The sequence below is a fragment of the Drechmeria coniospora genome, chromosome 02, assembly GCF_001625195.1.
Source record: "Drechmeria coniospora strain ARSEF 6962 chromosome 02, whole genome shotgun sequence".
NCBI lineage: Eukaryota > Fungi > Ascomycota > Sordariomycetes > Hypocreales > Ophiocordycipitaceae > Drechmeria > Drechmeria coniospora.
In genome coordinates, this window is record NC_054390.1 from 6,696,643 (window position 1) to 6,712,329 (window position 15,687).

The following is a 15,687-nucleotide window of genomic DNA, read 5'->3' on the forward strand; positions in this document are numbered from 1 at the left end:
CTCACGAGCGCACCATGAGGGATGCCTTTCCGCCTAGCGACACAACGCGAGGCGGCCCGCCACCACCAACTCGACCATGCTTGAATAGGTGTCGGAGGGTGTGATGGTAAAGTGGCAGCAAGGGTCGCATTAAATTGCAGCGACGTGCTGGGTGCCAAAAATATGTGTTGACCCTGTCCATGATCGGACAGCTCGATGAAAGTACGGTACATGGAAGGATGTAGCCGAAGCAATTGCTGAGATTCTTACGGAGCTCAAGTCCACCAAAGATGGCACGGATGTCTCTACAGAATCTTAGCATCTGCGGGGAGTGGCCAAGGGCAAGGGAGGGATACTCACTCATCATCATACATCATGACACGTGAAGAATATTGTGCTTCTCGGATTTGAAGCAGTTCGTGCTACCATGGGGGGTAGAGGGCCTGCGTGGCGGATCAATGATAGTTGTTACGTCGCGGGCTGAGGGAGCGCTCGCGGCTAAGGCTGCGACGACTGAGGCTTCGCCGACGGGGTTCGCCGTTGTAACGGCCGTCATCCCGGCGAGGGGACTTTGATCGCGATCGAGAACGGTATCCGTCGAAGGAGCGGCTGCGATAACGACCGCCATCTCGGGGCGCCCAAGAGGGAGATCGAGAGCGGGACGAGGGCCGGTAGAGGTTGGCGCGGGGGCCACGACCAACGTCGTGATAGCTTCCCGAGCCAGTGTTGTGCGAGGCACGACGGTCGGGGTCAAAGAGACCACGGCGGGCGAGGGGTGGGTCGGGGGACATGAGCCGTCGAGGCAGCACGATGGAGACGTTGATGATCGCTCCATCAACCTGGCTCTCATGCATGTTGGCCAGGGCGATCTCGGCATCGGTTCTGTTCTCGTACAGAATGTAGGCGGTACCACGGTTTGTGCCAACTGGCGAGCTCGGTCAGCATCGTTCCGTACGCAAATGCGACAGCGTCAGGAGAGGACCGGCATCGGCACCGGCATAGGGCATGGGAATGGGTGTGCCTCACATGCGCGATTCATGGGCAGATCGAGGTCGACGATGGGCCCAAAGTGGCCAAAGATCTCGCGGATATGCTCCTCGTTGACATTCTTGGTAAGTCGTTCGACGACAATCTAGACGGCTGCCGGTCAACGAATGCATCGATTCGGGGCCGCTTCGCGTCGGGGGCGGAACGAACCTTTGTGCCTCCTTGCGGGGGCGATCGGCTGCGATCCCGGCTGTCCCAGCCCCGACCATGACCGTTGCCGCGCGGGCTCGGAGATCGCGAGGGGGAGCGGGAATCACGATAACGACCTCGGCGAACAGGCGAGCGCGAACCGGCGGAGCGAGGGGTAGGCGAACGTGTGCGAGATCGAGCACGAGAGTACATCGGCGAGCGAGATGGCGAAACCATGTTGCCGTTGGTTCGGTCAGAGGGGCTTCCCGTCGATGGCCGTGCGCGTCGTGGCGAAGACGGGGATCGGAAATGAGCGGTGGTATCGCGGAGCGGAGCGGAGCAGCTTTTCGATGCGTGCGGTGAAAGTGGTGAAGGTGGTGAAGGTGGTGAAGATGGTGAAGATGGTGAAGATGGTGAAGGTGGTGAAGGTGGTGAAGGTGGTGAAAGGAGGGAGTCGCGTAATAATAAGAGCAATTCGAGCTATCGTACAGAGTACGAAGTAGAGCTATCCAAAGGTGGCCAGCCTAGCCTCCCTTGGAGGCCAGGTACAGCGTCATCACGTGACCCTGATCTGACGGTCGTCATGTCGACGAGCCGTCACTCCCCCCCCCCTCCCCCCCCAACCCAGCCTCGCCTTGTCAGCGCCGAAGCGACTGGCTTCCCTTGACGTGGCAATGCCAGCGCTGCGACGATCGGTTGCTGCCAGTAAGCCCGTTGTCATCAATCGGGCATCCGTTGGAGGAAAGGACAAGCACATCAGTTCTTGAGAGTCGCGAGATTGTCAGTTCATTCATTGCTTCCTACCTCAGCATGGATCAAGACGCGATACAAACGACGGCCGCATCCCCATCAGTAGGAGCCTTGCGATGAGTCGTTTTTCATCTCACCCGTAGAGAAAGTTGATGTGGGAATTCTTCGTACCAAACAAAAGTCGTCGGCGGCAGCACATTGTACTTGTACGTGAGCATACATGGTACAACTACTAGGTAGTTGGCTCGTTGTTCGTCCACGTACTGGTATGTGCAACTCCTTCATGGCCGCCGAGCGAAAGGGTGAATTGGTGTGACCGCTGACGGCGCTCCCGTAAAAGTTCGTAGGGGAAGCGTGAGGATAATTCTGCCATGCCACCACCCACGACGACCTGGCCCTCGACGGAGCATGACGGACGGAGACAAATGATGCACATGACAGGTCTACATGTACACCTAGAATGCGTACTCACCTGGGCATCTCCAGTGCGAGGTTGATCGAGGAGCATCGCGCTAGTAGTGACGGTTCGTCAAACGGGAGAAGCAAAAGGATGGACAGAGATATGGTGAAAACAATTCATATCAATTATGCGGAAACGCCTAGTCTTCAATCATACAGCAAGCCCGGCCGCCACCTGCGGTTTGGCACGTCCCCGAGTGGCCAGGACCTTCTGCCAATAATACCAGTCCATGGAAAGCAAACTCGTTCAGTCCTAGCCAAGCGGTGTTGTCATCGTCCAACTACCCGGGCTGCCGTGTCCCGCACTCGTATTAGACTCGAGTCGCGCCCGAGTCCCCATGCGATAATAACCAAAGCGAAAGGAGCATCAACGGGTGGCGACGACTGGTGCGGTGCGGAGCGGTCAGCAGGAGCCTGCGCGGAAATGGGGGGGGGGGGGGGGGGGGGCAGCGAGGGAAACGTACCACTGGGAATGATGATGATGAGAAGCAGGACGATGATGCCTATGATGATGCACATGCGCATCTTCACGTCCTTCCACCACATCTGCTTGCGGACCCGGTTGGCGCCTCGACGGAAACCTTGGGCGGAGACGGCCAAGTTGTCCGTCTTGTCCTGGAGGGCATCGAGACGCTCGCCACGTTGGGAGACCTTGTTGATGTTGTCGCGCATCACACCGACGGTGTCGTCGATTTGCTGGGATCGTCAGCGTCCGACATCTCTCCGTCGCGAGGGCTGGCCGGCCGATGGGAACATGCGTCAGGAAGCCGGTCCGTCGCTCGTGCGTGCCGTCCTCGAGAGCAAGTCCCATCGTCCACGGCGGCCACGCAAAGCGCTTGCGTGGCTCGACGAGGGCAGGCATCACCGACAACGGGGGAGGTGACCTACCGCCTGGAGGGCTTGCGTCCGGGCATTGCCGCCGGCACCCTGTTGTTGTTGCGATGCGGCCTGGCCGCTGGGGATGTAGGGGTCATAGGGGGCCTCGCCTTGCTCGGGCATCGTGGCGACGATCGGGATTTTTGGAAAGGGAGGTTTCGTTGCAGGAGGATGCGTGCACTTGCGGGTACGAAATCGATGCGTGCGATGCGTGCGATGCGTGCGATGCGTGGGTGTGGTTGTCTGCGGCGGTGTTGATGCAAAGGTGAGAGCGGGTTCGGGTATGATTGAGAGTGCGAGTGCGAGACGGTTGGGTTGATGAGGGCGGAGAGGCTACTAATTGCCGGAGGAGGCGGGCGGCCAGCGCCAACCCCCTTCTGGTGGTTGGCGAGGCGAAGCACTGGACCATGCTGACGAAAGCCCCCCGGAGGTCACGGAACTGAAACTTCCGAGGACACGGCTCCAGGGTGAGAGCGCCAGGAGAAATCACTGGCCGCGTTTGATGTGTTCCAACTCCATAATGCACCCAGTCCTCGACTCTCACACATCCCTTGGAGAGATATTTTTTTCATACGCCTGCACAAATGCCTTTTATTCCCCGTCATCCCGTCAGATGCGCTCAATTATCTTGGACGAGGCCAAAAGGGCGAGCACGACGACGAGCGGTACGAGCGGTCGGTCAGGGCGTGCCGAAGATTAGCCTCACAGAAAAGTCACGTGACTCTCTCCATAGACGCAGGATCCACCTTGTGGCTGGAAGTTTGTGGCTGGGATCTTCACATGACTTGGACGGACATTTGATTTGGAACAGGTCGAACAGAGCAATGGTTGAAAAAAGTCATGACCAAAAATCGGTAGACGTACTTCAGAAGGTTTGTACAAATAGTGTAAACGACAAAGTCCGGGCAGCAGTCAGGCTTGGTTGATGGCACACGACGAACTCGCAGCTGCGTGAGGATGAGTGCTGTCACGGCCAGTCACCTCGCCAACAACTGCGGTGGGCCGTGGCCATGTTCCACAAAGGTTTCAACCAGCCAGCGAGTCAGTTCGTCGCAGCAACCGATGGAGGGGCGATGGGCAGTGACGAAATATTATGCATCGTCAACACCAGTTGCTGGTCCATTTCCGTCGACGATTCGTGGGTACGTTCGCTCACGCTACGTGAAGAATGGCAATTGCTCCATGTGCCGCAGCATTTTACAGTAGTGCGCTCTGGCTTCATAGAATGAGTGTTTATCTACCTTGGTACGTAGTGGTATGCAATATTCCATCCATTATGCTTGAACAATCGGACACGGTCGGGGCGACTCTTTAGAATGGCAGGCAACATGGCAGCAGACTTGTGGAGGTACAGTATAGTGGGCTGGGAATAGTGTCGATTCACTTTGCAGTGGCGGCGCAACCAAAATTGAATCGTCATTTTTGTACGGGGTGAGTACTTACTGTAGCCTGTCGGTGCGCTCGTTGGCTCGGCAGCAAGGGGCGAGGTTATAATAATACACGGTAATTACGGAGTACAGTAAGCATTTACAAGGTACCTACGGAGTAGTACAGATATACTTCACTGGTACTCCGTAAGTACGTACAGTAGCTAGGTACCAGGTACCCAGTAATGCTTCAGTACCATGCTGTATCATCACCTACCATGTCGGATTGCCTAGTACCCAACCTAGTACAGAGTAAGTACTGTACTTAAGTACTCTGTACGGAGTACATAGAACTCCGTTCTCGTTGCAGCGCGCACATGCAAGCTGACAGGACATACACGTACTGAGCACGTACGACGCAGTGCTTGCAGTGCAAGTGCATGTGCCCAGGTGCACCTGACCACAGCGCCAGGCGGCCACACCAAAGGTTGACATTTCCTCAACATCGGCCACCGACACAGCCGTGCACCGGCTGCCGACGACACCCTCATGGCTCGAAATGGATGGCCCATCCTGCGGGTTCGTCACGGCGCACGGCCGCCTGCTGACGACCGTTTTCTTCCAAGGTCCTCCGCCAACAGGATGGCACGACGTCAAGCACGCAAAGTTACGGCGATATCCTACCAAAGGAGCCCATGTTCAATGGCCAGAATATCCCTGCCCTGTCACGGAGAAGGGGTTGTCGACTATCAAGCCACCATCGACTCGGCTGATCCTGTCGCTGTCAAGGTATTGTGCCATGTCGACCGAACCGCCGTCATTGGTGGGTTCGTCGACGTTGGCAAAGGTGGTGTTGGCAAAGGTAGCCAGGCTTGGCACCGCAGCGCCCGAAGCCATGGCCACTGCCTACGGGCCATGGTTTTCGCCACATCGAGCGGCCATTTAAGGACGAATCCCGGACCGTCGCGTTGATGGAGACGATCCAACGGGCCATGGAATGTACCGAGGCCGGTCCGAATCGTACGAAGAGCAGCCCTCCATCGCGAGGCGATGCTATCGAAAAATTTGACACCTTCAGTGAAATGTCTCCTCGGCCCCGACGGAAATCAGAACACCAAGAGTCAACACCGCCGCCGCCATGCGGGCATTGACGACATTGCATGGGCGGACGAGGTTGAGCACACTCGTCTCCCGCTCCATCAGCCGGAGGTGTGGAGGGAGGTGCACGGATATTATTCTTGGCATCGGGCCATGATCCATCTACTACGAGTTCGCACCTGGCGACGTCCAGGATATTCGACTTGGCCACAATGCACACCGAACTCTTCCATGCCATGGGATTTTCCCTGGAGGGTTGCAGGCCTGACAATCGGCATGGCGGTAGGCCGATGGACTTGAGCGATATTCGCTCACCGTTCCGCGGGGGTTGGTGTCGAACGTCAATTCGCCACGGTGACGCGGAGAGGTCGTTCCGGATGCTGGGTTACGTCCGAACTCGGATGCTAGATGGGGAACATGATTCGGACGAGTCGACGCACAGTTCGCGGGGAGGATGGGCGGCCGATGAAGGAGAGGAGGTTCCCGACCCCACGGGGTCGTCATCGTCACCGGCATTGCCATGGTCATCATGATCATGGACGGCTGATACTCCGTCGGAAGGAATCAAACATCTCCTTGGTCCGTCACCCATGCTTGACTGGCCGACGAACAACGACACCCTTCACCCGTCCCTGGTGACGCGTCGTGCACTGCAACGCAAGCGCCACGGCCACGGTACAGGCGCTGCTCAAGCAGAGGGACCAGCGGCTGCCGCAATGCTAGCGTAGCGGCCACTGGGAGCGATGGGGCGATTGCTTGACAACGGAAGGTCCCGACGCGCGCGCCGGTGGCGGTGACGTCGGACGATGAAGAAAAAACGGTAGGGAAGATTACCGGGCTTCCGCGTCACTGTCTGGGGCTCGTACATGTACCCGTCCAAATATAGTGCTAAGGATGAGATACGGGCCATGGCCGCGGCTCATGGGACGCACATGATGCAACTTGGATGCAGAACCCCTCCAGCCAAGAGCGGTGGCCACGAGGCAGGCGGCCGACACTGGAGCCACCGGCAAGGGTCGTGCGTGCGGTGCAGATCTGCCATCAATCGATGGGGAGATCTGGATGCGAACGAACAGAGGCGAGGGTGGTATGTTCGCTGCTGCTATTTTGCGAGAGAAGAAATTACTCGTTCCGTACAAGTTGACGCTCGTACGAGGAGATGGCAGTCGATTACATACCACAGTGCCACCGCCACCTGCGCCACCGGACTGTGTCAGCCAGGCGGCGGTGCGCCGAGGACAGGGCTCGTACTGTTACGGAGTATTACAAGGGGACTACGGAGTACATGTACTTAAGTACTGTAGGGTGCGTACTAGGAAGGTAAGTACTGTACAGACTGTACAGTAAGTACTTGGTGTAAGTACTGTACGGAGTACCTGTGCACGTACGGAGTACTTACATGTACTGTTCAAGCTCTGGGCGATGAAAGTAGGCACATGAACACTGGAATTGCTCCAAACAGGTAAGCATTATTACTGTCTGTTCCGAGTACTTGGGCACCTATCGCATGCATGTACTTACTTCGCCGAGGCCTGACGGTCACAGATCCCAGAAGCAACCGGCTAGTCCGGAAGCAGCCAATTAGCGTGAGCAGTCGACAGTGCTCGCGAGACACCTCCTGCGACGAGGTTGTTTTTAGGCACCCTGGCCGTCGCTGCTGGCCTGGTTGCGTTCGTATCCGCTGTGGGGTCGAATCGGTACGGCACTGCGCTGGCGGCTGGGTCCCTGGATCCCTGGGCCCCTGGTGGCCGGCCACGAGATCGAGGATACGAGCACGAGTTCTAAAAAAATCCGACCTCCTCGGCCAGCCCAGCACGAGCAGGTATCCGAACGAACCTCTGAGCGAGTGCGGGTATGCCGACACATGCGTTCACCTCTGTGCACGTACGCGGCCACGCAGCATCGCACGAGGAGGCGCGCTCGCTGTTGTCCCCCGGCCGCCGCGTGTCGTCCCATCTCTCCATCTCGCATCGCCGCTGCAGGAGTGACCAGGGACGAGGAGGGGAAATCGCGGGCAGGACAAGATCAAACGGCACGGAAACGGTCACCGTACGGGTACGTAATGGTTGCCTCTCCATACCGCGCCATGCCGGCCACGGCGAGCTGCACCCCGCGACTATGCTCGTACGTTGGGAGCAGGTACTCCGTATTAGGACGTCAAATACATGCACCTATTCTGTACCTGTAGGTGTCGGTGCAGGTGTCGTTGTAATCATTGTAGGTGTGCATACTGTACATGCAAGCAGCCACACGACCCTCCTGACCCAGGCGGCAGGGCAGGTAGCTGGTACCTACCTGAGTGTAGGTACGAGGTACCGCGCGATAGCTGCCGTGCTGTAGGTGCTGCTGGGCAGTACCGTAGGTTCCCCCCTGCGTACCGAAAAAGGTACCAAGAACCTAGCATCGGTTGGCCTAGCTACTTCCTAGCACTCAGTAGGTAGGTACCTACTAGGTAACCAAGGCACGCCCAACTGCAACGCTAGCACCTACAATTCTAGCACCTACAACTCTAAGGTACTTAGTAGGTACCTAGTAGCTAGTACGATTGCCTACTCCGTCACCTACTAACAACTCGCTGTGCTTGTACCTACGCACTAGGTGGGTGCTAGAGGCAGCTGCCCGGGCACGGTGTGAAACCGAAAGCCAAGCCCGCCCCCAGCGACCATCCGTCCGGGTGCGCCAGCGGCCAGGTGGGTGACGTGTGACTGGCCGCCATCATGCAACCGTCATCCACCCACCCAGGGGCAACAGAGTTGCTTCTTAGCCTCAAGCCCCGTTTCCCAAACCTCACTCTCTCACGAGCCCGACGAGTCTCACGAGCGCAGGCGGGTAGCCAGGTCGGTCTAGGCTAGGGCCTTGCTTCGGACCAGTCGGGCACGCACGACGAGGAGGGGAGTACGATGGCTCGCAACGCAACCGACGCCTTGTCGACCTGTGCTCCACCCACACACGTCCAGGGGCGGACGAACGACGGAGATTCGTGGCATCGAGTGGTCGCATTTGGCCTACTACGGTTATTCGCAGTGCTCGCAACCATGCCCTGTAGGTGCGCGGCACTTGGCAGCGCGCTGTAGCTGCGGTGCCTGTAGCTGGCTGCGGTGCCCGTAGCTGCTGCTGCACCGTATGATCATCCACACACTGTGCATGCACTGCACATGCACAGTACGTACCGCCTGCACCACCGCTGCTGAACCATTCTCGTACGGTGTCGTCGTTACCGAGCACGGAGTACCGAGTCCGGGCGCTCCTGCCTTGGCAGCCGCCTCCGCTTCCGCCCAACCGTCTTTGGCCTGCCTGCCTCTGGCCAGCCTTTGACCTGACCGGCTTCACTTCCAGCTGTGCCTTGACCGCTCTGCCTTCTTTTTCTTTCCGTCTTTCCTCCGTCCTCATCATCCATCGCATCATCCGCATCGTCCCGACCAAGTCTCGCCGATTTTCGACCTTCCGACCCTCCGTATCTCGCGCGCCCACGCCCTCGCTCGCAGCCGGCTTCTCATGGGTCATCCGCGTCATTGCCACTAAAACGTCGTCTCGACTCACCATGGTCCGGACATGTCCACGGCGGGGCCTCGGTCGCCGCTTCATCGCGGCCTCGCTGCTGTTGGCCGTCTGCCCTTGGGCCGGCGCCTACGATCTCAATCCCGACTCGACCGGTATGGTCCCCTCGCACGCTTGCCCGTCCGTCCGCTCGCTCGCACGCCTGCTGACCCGGCCCCGCCGCCCGCCGTAGAGTCCATCATAAGCATCGCGAAGCAGATGGCCGCCGACCTGGTGTCCTATTACGACGGTGACAAACCCGGTCAGACGCCGGGTCTCTTGCCGAAACCATACTACTGTACGCATTTTCCGCCGTTGTCGCTGTCGTCGTTGTTACATCTCGTTCCTTTTATCTTGTTTGCTTTTTTTTTGGCCGTTTTTTTTTTGGCCTTGCCTGCATGCTAACACGAAACTCGCTCAGGGTGGGAGGCCGGCGCCATGATGGGATCCCTGGTCGATTACTGGTACTACACAAAGGACGAAAGCTACAACGCCCTCGTCACCCAGGCCCTCCTCTGGCAGGTCGGCGACACCAACGACTACATGCCCCAGAACCAGACGCTCACCGAGGGCAACGACGACCAAGGCTTCTGGGCCCTCGCCGTCATGTCGGCGGCCGAGAACAACTTCCCCAACCCGCCCGCCGACAAGCCCCAGTGGCTCGCCCTCGCCCAGGCCGTCTTCAACACGCAGGCGGCGCGCTGGGACATGCAGCACTGCAACGGCGGCCTGCGCTGGCAGATCTTCGAGTGGAACAACGGCTACGACTACAAAAACTCCATCTCGCAAGCCTGCTTCTTCGCCCTCGGTGCCCGCCTCGCCCTCTACACGGGCAACAGCTCCTACGCCGACTGGGCCGAGAAGACGTGGGAGTGGATGGTCAACGTCAACTTCATCGACAAGAACTGGTACGTCTACGACGGCGCCCACATCGGCACCAACTGCACCGACATCGTGCCCTACCAGTTCACCTACAACGCCGGCGGCTTCATCCTCGGCGCCGCCGCCATGTACAACTTCACCCGCGACGACAGGTGGAAGGACAGGCTCGACAACCTGCTCGAAGGCAGCCGCGTCTTCTTCATGGGGCCCGACAAGAACATCATGACCGAGGTGGCCTGCGAGACGGTCGACCGCTGCAACCTCGACCAGCAGTCCTTCAAGGCCTACCTGAGCCGCTGGCTCGCGAGCATCACCAAGTGGGCCCCCCACACGTACGACTTCGTCATGCCCTACCTCCGCGCCTCGGCCGTGGCCGCCGCCAAGCAGTGCGTTGGCGGCAGCAACGGCCGCCTCTGCGGCCTCAACTGGTACACGGGCGACTTCGACAACAACACGGGCGTCGGCCAGCAGATGGCGGCCATGGAGGTGACGCTCGCCTGCATGGTCCAGGACCGCGCCGCGCCCGTGACGGAGACGACGGGCGGCACGAGCAAGGGCGACCCCGGCGCCGGCGGCAGCGACATGGGCCGCACCCAGCCCAAGAGCGAGACGCTCCGCCCCATCACGGCCGCCGACACGGCCGGCGCCGCCATCCTCACGGCCGTCGTCATCCTCGCCACGGTCGCCGCCATCGCCTGGATCCTTCTTGACGAGACGTCGGACCAGTCGCCGTGGCAGCAGTTCAGGTCCTTCCACAGCGCCGCCGGCGCCTCGGTGGCCGCCTTTGCCGCCGGCGGAGGCGCCGCCGCCGCTCACCGCCGGAAAAGGGACCGGGACCTCGAGGAGAAGGCGGGCGCGACCGGCAGCTCGGGTAGCGATCGAAGCGTCCAGTCCAGCGAGAGCAGCCGGGCCATGGGCGAGATGCCCGTCACCATGGGCCAGATGCAGATGCGCGGCGAGAGCGGGCCCCAGCAGCACCGGCGCGTGTCCAGCATGCCCATCGGCTGGCCCCACAACTCGTCGCTCCGGCCCAGCACGGTGAGGTCCGGCCAGCGACCCATGTCCATGGGGCCGCTGTCGACGGCTCCGCCGGACACGACGAGGCTGTCGAACGGTTCGCTCGCCGAGATGCCGCCGGCGCCGCCGGCGCGGGCGATGACGAGAGAGTGAGTGAGTGAGTGAGTGATTGATTGATTGATTGGCCAAAACGGGTCGCAGGAAGCCAGTATATATAGCACATGCATATTTTCGGCGTTGGACCGGTCGGCGCCGGCTCCCGGGCACTCTTGCGGGCATTGGGAAGAATCGGATCGGAATGGCGTTGCATTGGGTAACATGTGATGGGATCATCGGTTTTTTTTTTTTTTGCCTTGGGTCAAGTCCATGCACATGAATAGATGGACGAGGGAAGCAACACTGTCGGGCAAAAGAGATGGACGCATCGGACCGTTGGTATATTAGTTGACGACGCACAGTGCAAACAAACACCATTATTCAAACGAATGCTACTATTCAAGCGAATGCCATTCTTCCCTTGAAGCTGCGCATTGTCGCGCGACGAAACCCATCATCTGCGCAGCGATTACCGCGTCGACGGCGCTCCTCAATTCGCTCGGGAGAAATCACCAGCCTCCCCCCCCCCCTCCCCGACGCTGCCCGGGGGGACGCACCGGCTCGTGTCGCGTGCCCCCCCCGTCGAGTCGGCATCGTAGCAAGGGAAAAGGTCGGATGATGCGGCAGTCTCTGCTTGGCAGCCAAGGACAGGCACGGGCAGGACGCAGGACGCGGTGCAACCCAGGTGTCCGGGATGCTGCCGGCCAGGCGCCGGGTCGAGATCCACAATTCCGGCATCAGCGCATGACCCCACTCCGGTGACGTCCGCACTCGGGCCACATCCATTACGTACTTTTTTCAACCAAGGACCCAAATCACAGCCGGGGCGAGAACATGTACCGTACGGAGTACTTACGTACTTATTCTTACACTTACGTAATCGGGGTCAGCATGTCCTCCAAATGGCGGGAGTCCATCGTACTTACTTACACCTAAGTACTGTACTTACACCTACTGTACTTCCACCTACCGTTCACCTACAATAAGTAGTAGTTGTAATATATAATATTGTCCTCAGACCTGGTCTTTTTTTCCCACCTATAACTAAAAGTACAAGTACTTATATTGCATTCTTTTGCGCCACACTTATGTACTTGTATGCTGCATCCTAATGCACCCTCTCTGGTGAGTCGCTGTCCACTGTACAGTACTGTACATGTTGGTTGGGGAAACCGCCAAACGGCCAGAGGGCAAGACGACGATGGACCGGCTGTTGCATAGTACCACTACCATGGCGCGACCGTCGACGACAATGTAATTTCGCCTGCAGTATACAAGTAGTTTGAGGAGTCGCGGAAGCGGAACGGCGTAGAATCAAATAGCAGATCAAGATGGCGGAAACCAATATGTCGCTCTGCACGTGACCAGAAACGTGAGTCTCAAGTCTGAAACATACGTGTATCACGTGGCGAGGCGTCGATTCGTCGGCCGCCTGCGGGAACTCGACACGTTCGCAATCGTGAGGTGCGACTTGGTAAGCACAGACGGCAAAACATGTTGATGCCAGCAGCCCTGCAGTGTTTTTGGCTAAGAGCTTGTTCTTCACGACCCGGAACCCACGCATGAACCATCGTCAACCCCGGTGTCGTGAAAGCAGGGTGGAAAAGCCAAGGCCGGCGGGGCTCCAGGGTAGGCACGCTACATGTCACAAACGAGGCTAATCTGCAGACCCTGAAGCTTGAAACGGGGACCGCCAGCACGCGGGTGCCAACTCTAAATACTTCAGGCACCGCCGCCCACGCAGACTTGTCCAGATCTCCCCGATGACAAAACGACGAGGCCGCGGCAATGTCGTACAGTAGAGCCGACAGAGACGGCGACAACGGCTCCCTCCTCTCCCCCATCGCCTACGACGACGACGCCTCTTCCCTCCACAGCCGCAGCGCCCAGGACACGGACAGCGATGACGACCAGCTGCAGAAGGCGGCCCGGAACAGCCGCGAGCTGCGGGCTCACGACCGCATCGTGCTGATGGAGGAGGAGGAGACGGATCGTCTCGTGACGAGGTCGCGGCGGCAGCAGGAGCGCGAGAAGCGGAGCCCGGTGCTGACGGTGCCGAACCCCTTCAACGTCTTCGGACGGATGCCGAGCCGGAGCCCGAGCCGCAGCCCGAGCGCGAGCCCGTCGAGGGGACCGGCCGCCGGCGGCTCGACCGAGGACATGAGGACGGCGGAGAAGCGGGCGAGCCGACGGCAGAGGCGCCGCGAGCGCCGCGAGCGGCTCTTCGACGAGGCCCGCGACGGCGAGGACGGAGGCCTCATGTACGAGCTCGAGGAGGGCGGCATGAAGGAGGGCAGCTCGACGGGCGACAGCAGCGAGGGCGGCGCCGACGCCGATCGCCGCCAGCTGCGCCTCTCGACGCAGACAAGGGGGAACGCCGGCCGGAGCTGGCGCCGCTGGGTCCTCATCCACTCGCTCCTCGCCATCGGCTTCGCCATCCTCGTCCTCGGCGCCTGGAAGATGTCGAGGAAGCACAAGGGCAGAAAGGAGCCGACGGCGTCGGCGGCCGGCCTCGTCAGCAACGGCACGGCCCTGTTCGCGCCGACGACCATCATCGTCAGCCTCGACGGCTTCCGGGCCGACTTCCTCCGCCGCGGCATCACGCCGCGGCTCAACGCCTTCGTCCGGGAGGGCGTGTCCCCCAAGTACATGCTGCCGTCGTTCCCGTCCGTCACCTTCCCGAACCACTACACGCTCGCCACCGGACTCTACCCGGAGAGCCACGGGGTGGTGGGCAACACCTTCTGGGACCCCGACCTCGCGGCCGAGTTCTACTACACCGACCCGCTCCGCAGCATGGACCCGAAGTGGTGGGCGGGCGAGCCGTTCTGGGTCACGGCCGAGCTGCAGGGCATTCGGACCGCCGTGCACATGTGGCCCGGCAGCGAGGCCCACATCATGGGCGTCGAGCCGAGCCTCCTCGACAAGTACAACGGAAAGGAGAAGCTCGAGAACAAGGTGTCGAGGGTGCTCGAGTTCCTCGACCTGCCGGGCGAGGAGGCCGAAGGCGAGTCCGCCGCCGACGAGAGCAAAGGCAAGGCCAGGCGACCGCGGCTCATCGCGGCGTACGTGCCCGACGTCGACAGCGACGGCCACAAGCACGGGCCCAACAGCACCGAGATTGGCTCGACCATCGCTCGCGTCGACGCCATGATGGACCGGCTGTTCAAGGGCCTCGACGAGCGCAACCTGACGGGCATCGTCAACGTCATCGTCGTCTCGGACCACGGCATGGCCACGACCGACGTCTCGCGCCTGCTGCAGCTCGAGGACCTCGTCGACACGTCCAAGATTGCCCACACGGACGGCTGGCCGCTCTACGGGCTGCGGCCCAAGGACGACGCGGACCTGCCATCGCTCCACGACGGGCTCAAGGCCAAGGCGGCGGCGAACCCCAACTTTGACGTCTACCTCCGCGACGTCGACATGCCGGAGCGCTACCACTTCTCTCGCAACAGCCGGATCGCGCCGCTGTGGATCGTCCCCAAGACCGGCTGGGCCATCGTCACCAAGAGCGAGTTCGACGTCGAGGAGGGCAAGAGGAAGGGCCTCGTCTACCACCCGCGCGGCCTGCACGGGTACGACCACGAGCACCCGCTGATGAGGGCCATCTTCATCGCCCGCGGACCCGCGTTCCCGCACCCGGCCAACAGCGAGATCGAGCCGTTCCGTGGGTCCAGGCTGCCCCTCCCCCCCGAGAAGCTGACCGCTGACCGAACCGATGCCGGCAGAGAACATCAACGTCTACAATATTTTGGCCGACTCGGTCGGCATGGTGCCCCAGGCCAACAACGGAACGCTCCGGCTGCCCCTCAAGGCCGTCGGCACGCACAAGCCGGGCGAAGAGATCGAGGTGCCCGACGATCCACCGGCGGCGGCTACGGAGGCGGACACGACGACGAGTACGATTGAGTCCGTGACCGAGGTCACCATGTCGGCGAAGACGACGTCGACATCCAACGCCACGACCACGACGGCTGCTTTGCCGTCCGGTCACCCGGAGCGACCGGTGCGCCCCGAGAAGCCGGTCAACGATCGACCGACGCTCCCCGAGAAGCCTGTCGACGACCGACCGACGCTCCCCGAGCAGGCGGTCAACGATCGACCGTCGCTCCCCGGCAAGCCGGTCAACGTGGACCGCCCCGTCGTGCCGTCGCGACCGACGTCGAATGGCACGCAAAAGGCCGACGAGGGTCAAGGCAGGAAGGGGGATGACGGTGTAGGCGCCGCCGTCGGCTCGGCCGTCGGCTCGGCCGTGGGAAAGGTGAAGAAGCTCTGGGTCTGGTTGAAGGACACGGTAGGACATGCGTGGAACAAGATGGCGGGCGGCGATTGAGCCATGGTGCGTCGACGGGTGGATGCGTCGACGGCGACGAAGCTGCTACGTGGCTGGCAGGATAATGGCTCGCAGAGAGCCGGATTGGCTTCGGCGTTTGGCGTAGCCGGAGGG

The 15,687-nt window shown here is 60.5% G+C and overlaps 5 protein-coding genes across 5 annotated transcripts; 2 read left to right on the top strand and 3 right to left on the bottom strand.

Moving 5' to 3' along the window:
• Positions 1–434: 434 nt before the first annotated feature.
• On the bottom strand, positions 435–1,392 carry DCS_04950 (uncharacterized protein; the record flags this gene model as incomplete). Its single annotated transcript, XM_040802256.1, has 3 exons — positions 435–904; positions 1,006–1,111; positions 1,177–1,392. 3 exons carry the CDS (start codon positions 1,390–1,392, stop codon positions 435–437), a joined length of 792 nt encoding a protein of 263 aa, XP_040657289.1.
• A 16-nt stretch (positions 1,393–1,408) lies between these two features.
• Positions 1,409–3,363, bottom strand: DCS_04951 (synaptobrevin; the record flags this gene model as incomplete). Its single annotated transcript, XM_040802257.1, has 3 exons — positions 1,409–1,635; positions 2,829–3,060; positions 3,253–3,363. 3 exons carry the CDS (start codon positions 3,361–3,363, stop codon positions 1,409–1,411), a joined length of 570 nt encoding a protein of 189 aa, XP_040657290.1.
• Positions 3,364–5,306: 1,943 nt separating this feature from the next.
• Positions 5,307–5,601, bottom strand: DCS_04952 (uncharacterized protein; the record flags this gene model as incomplete). Its single annotated transcript, XM_040802258.1, has 2 exons — positions 5,307–5,513; positions 5,569–5,601. 2 exons carry the CDS (start codon positions 5,599–5,601, stop codon positions 5,307–5,309), a joined length of 240 nt encoding a protein of 79 aa, XP_040657291.1.
• A 3,645-nt stretch (positions 5,602–9,246) lies between these two features.
• Positions 9,247–11,294, top strand: DCS_04953 (cell wall glycosyl hydrolase Dfg5; the record flags this gene model as incomplete). The annotated part of the gene is made up of 3 exons (XM_040802259.1): positions 9,247–9,358; positions 9,436–9,540; positions 9,664–11,294. The coding sequence occupies 3 exons, from the start codon at positions 9,247–9,249 to the stop codon at positions 11,292–11,294; spliced, it is 1,848 nt and encodes a 615-aa protein (XP_040657292.1).
• A 1,731-nt stretch (positions 11,295–13,025) lies between these two features.
• On the top strand, positions 13,026–15,573 carry DCS_04954 (uncharacterized protein; the record flags this gene model as incomplete). The annotated part of the gene is made up of 2 exons (XM_040802260.1): positions 13,026–14,907; positions 14,969–15,573. The coding sequence occupies 2 exons, from the start codon at positions 13,026–13,028 to the stop codon at positions 15,571–15,573; spliced, it is 2,487 nt and encodes an 828-aa protein (XP_040657293.1).
• Positions 15,574–15,687: the final 114 nt, after the last annotated feature.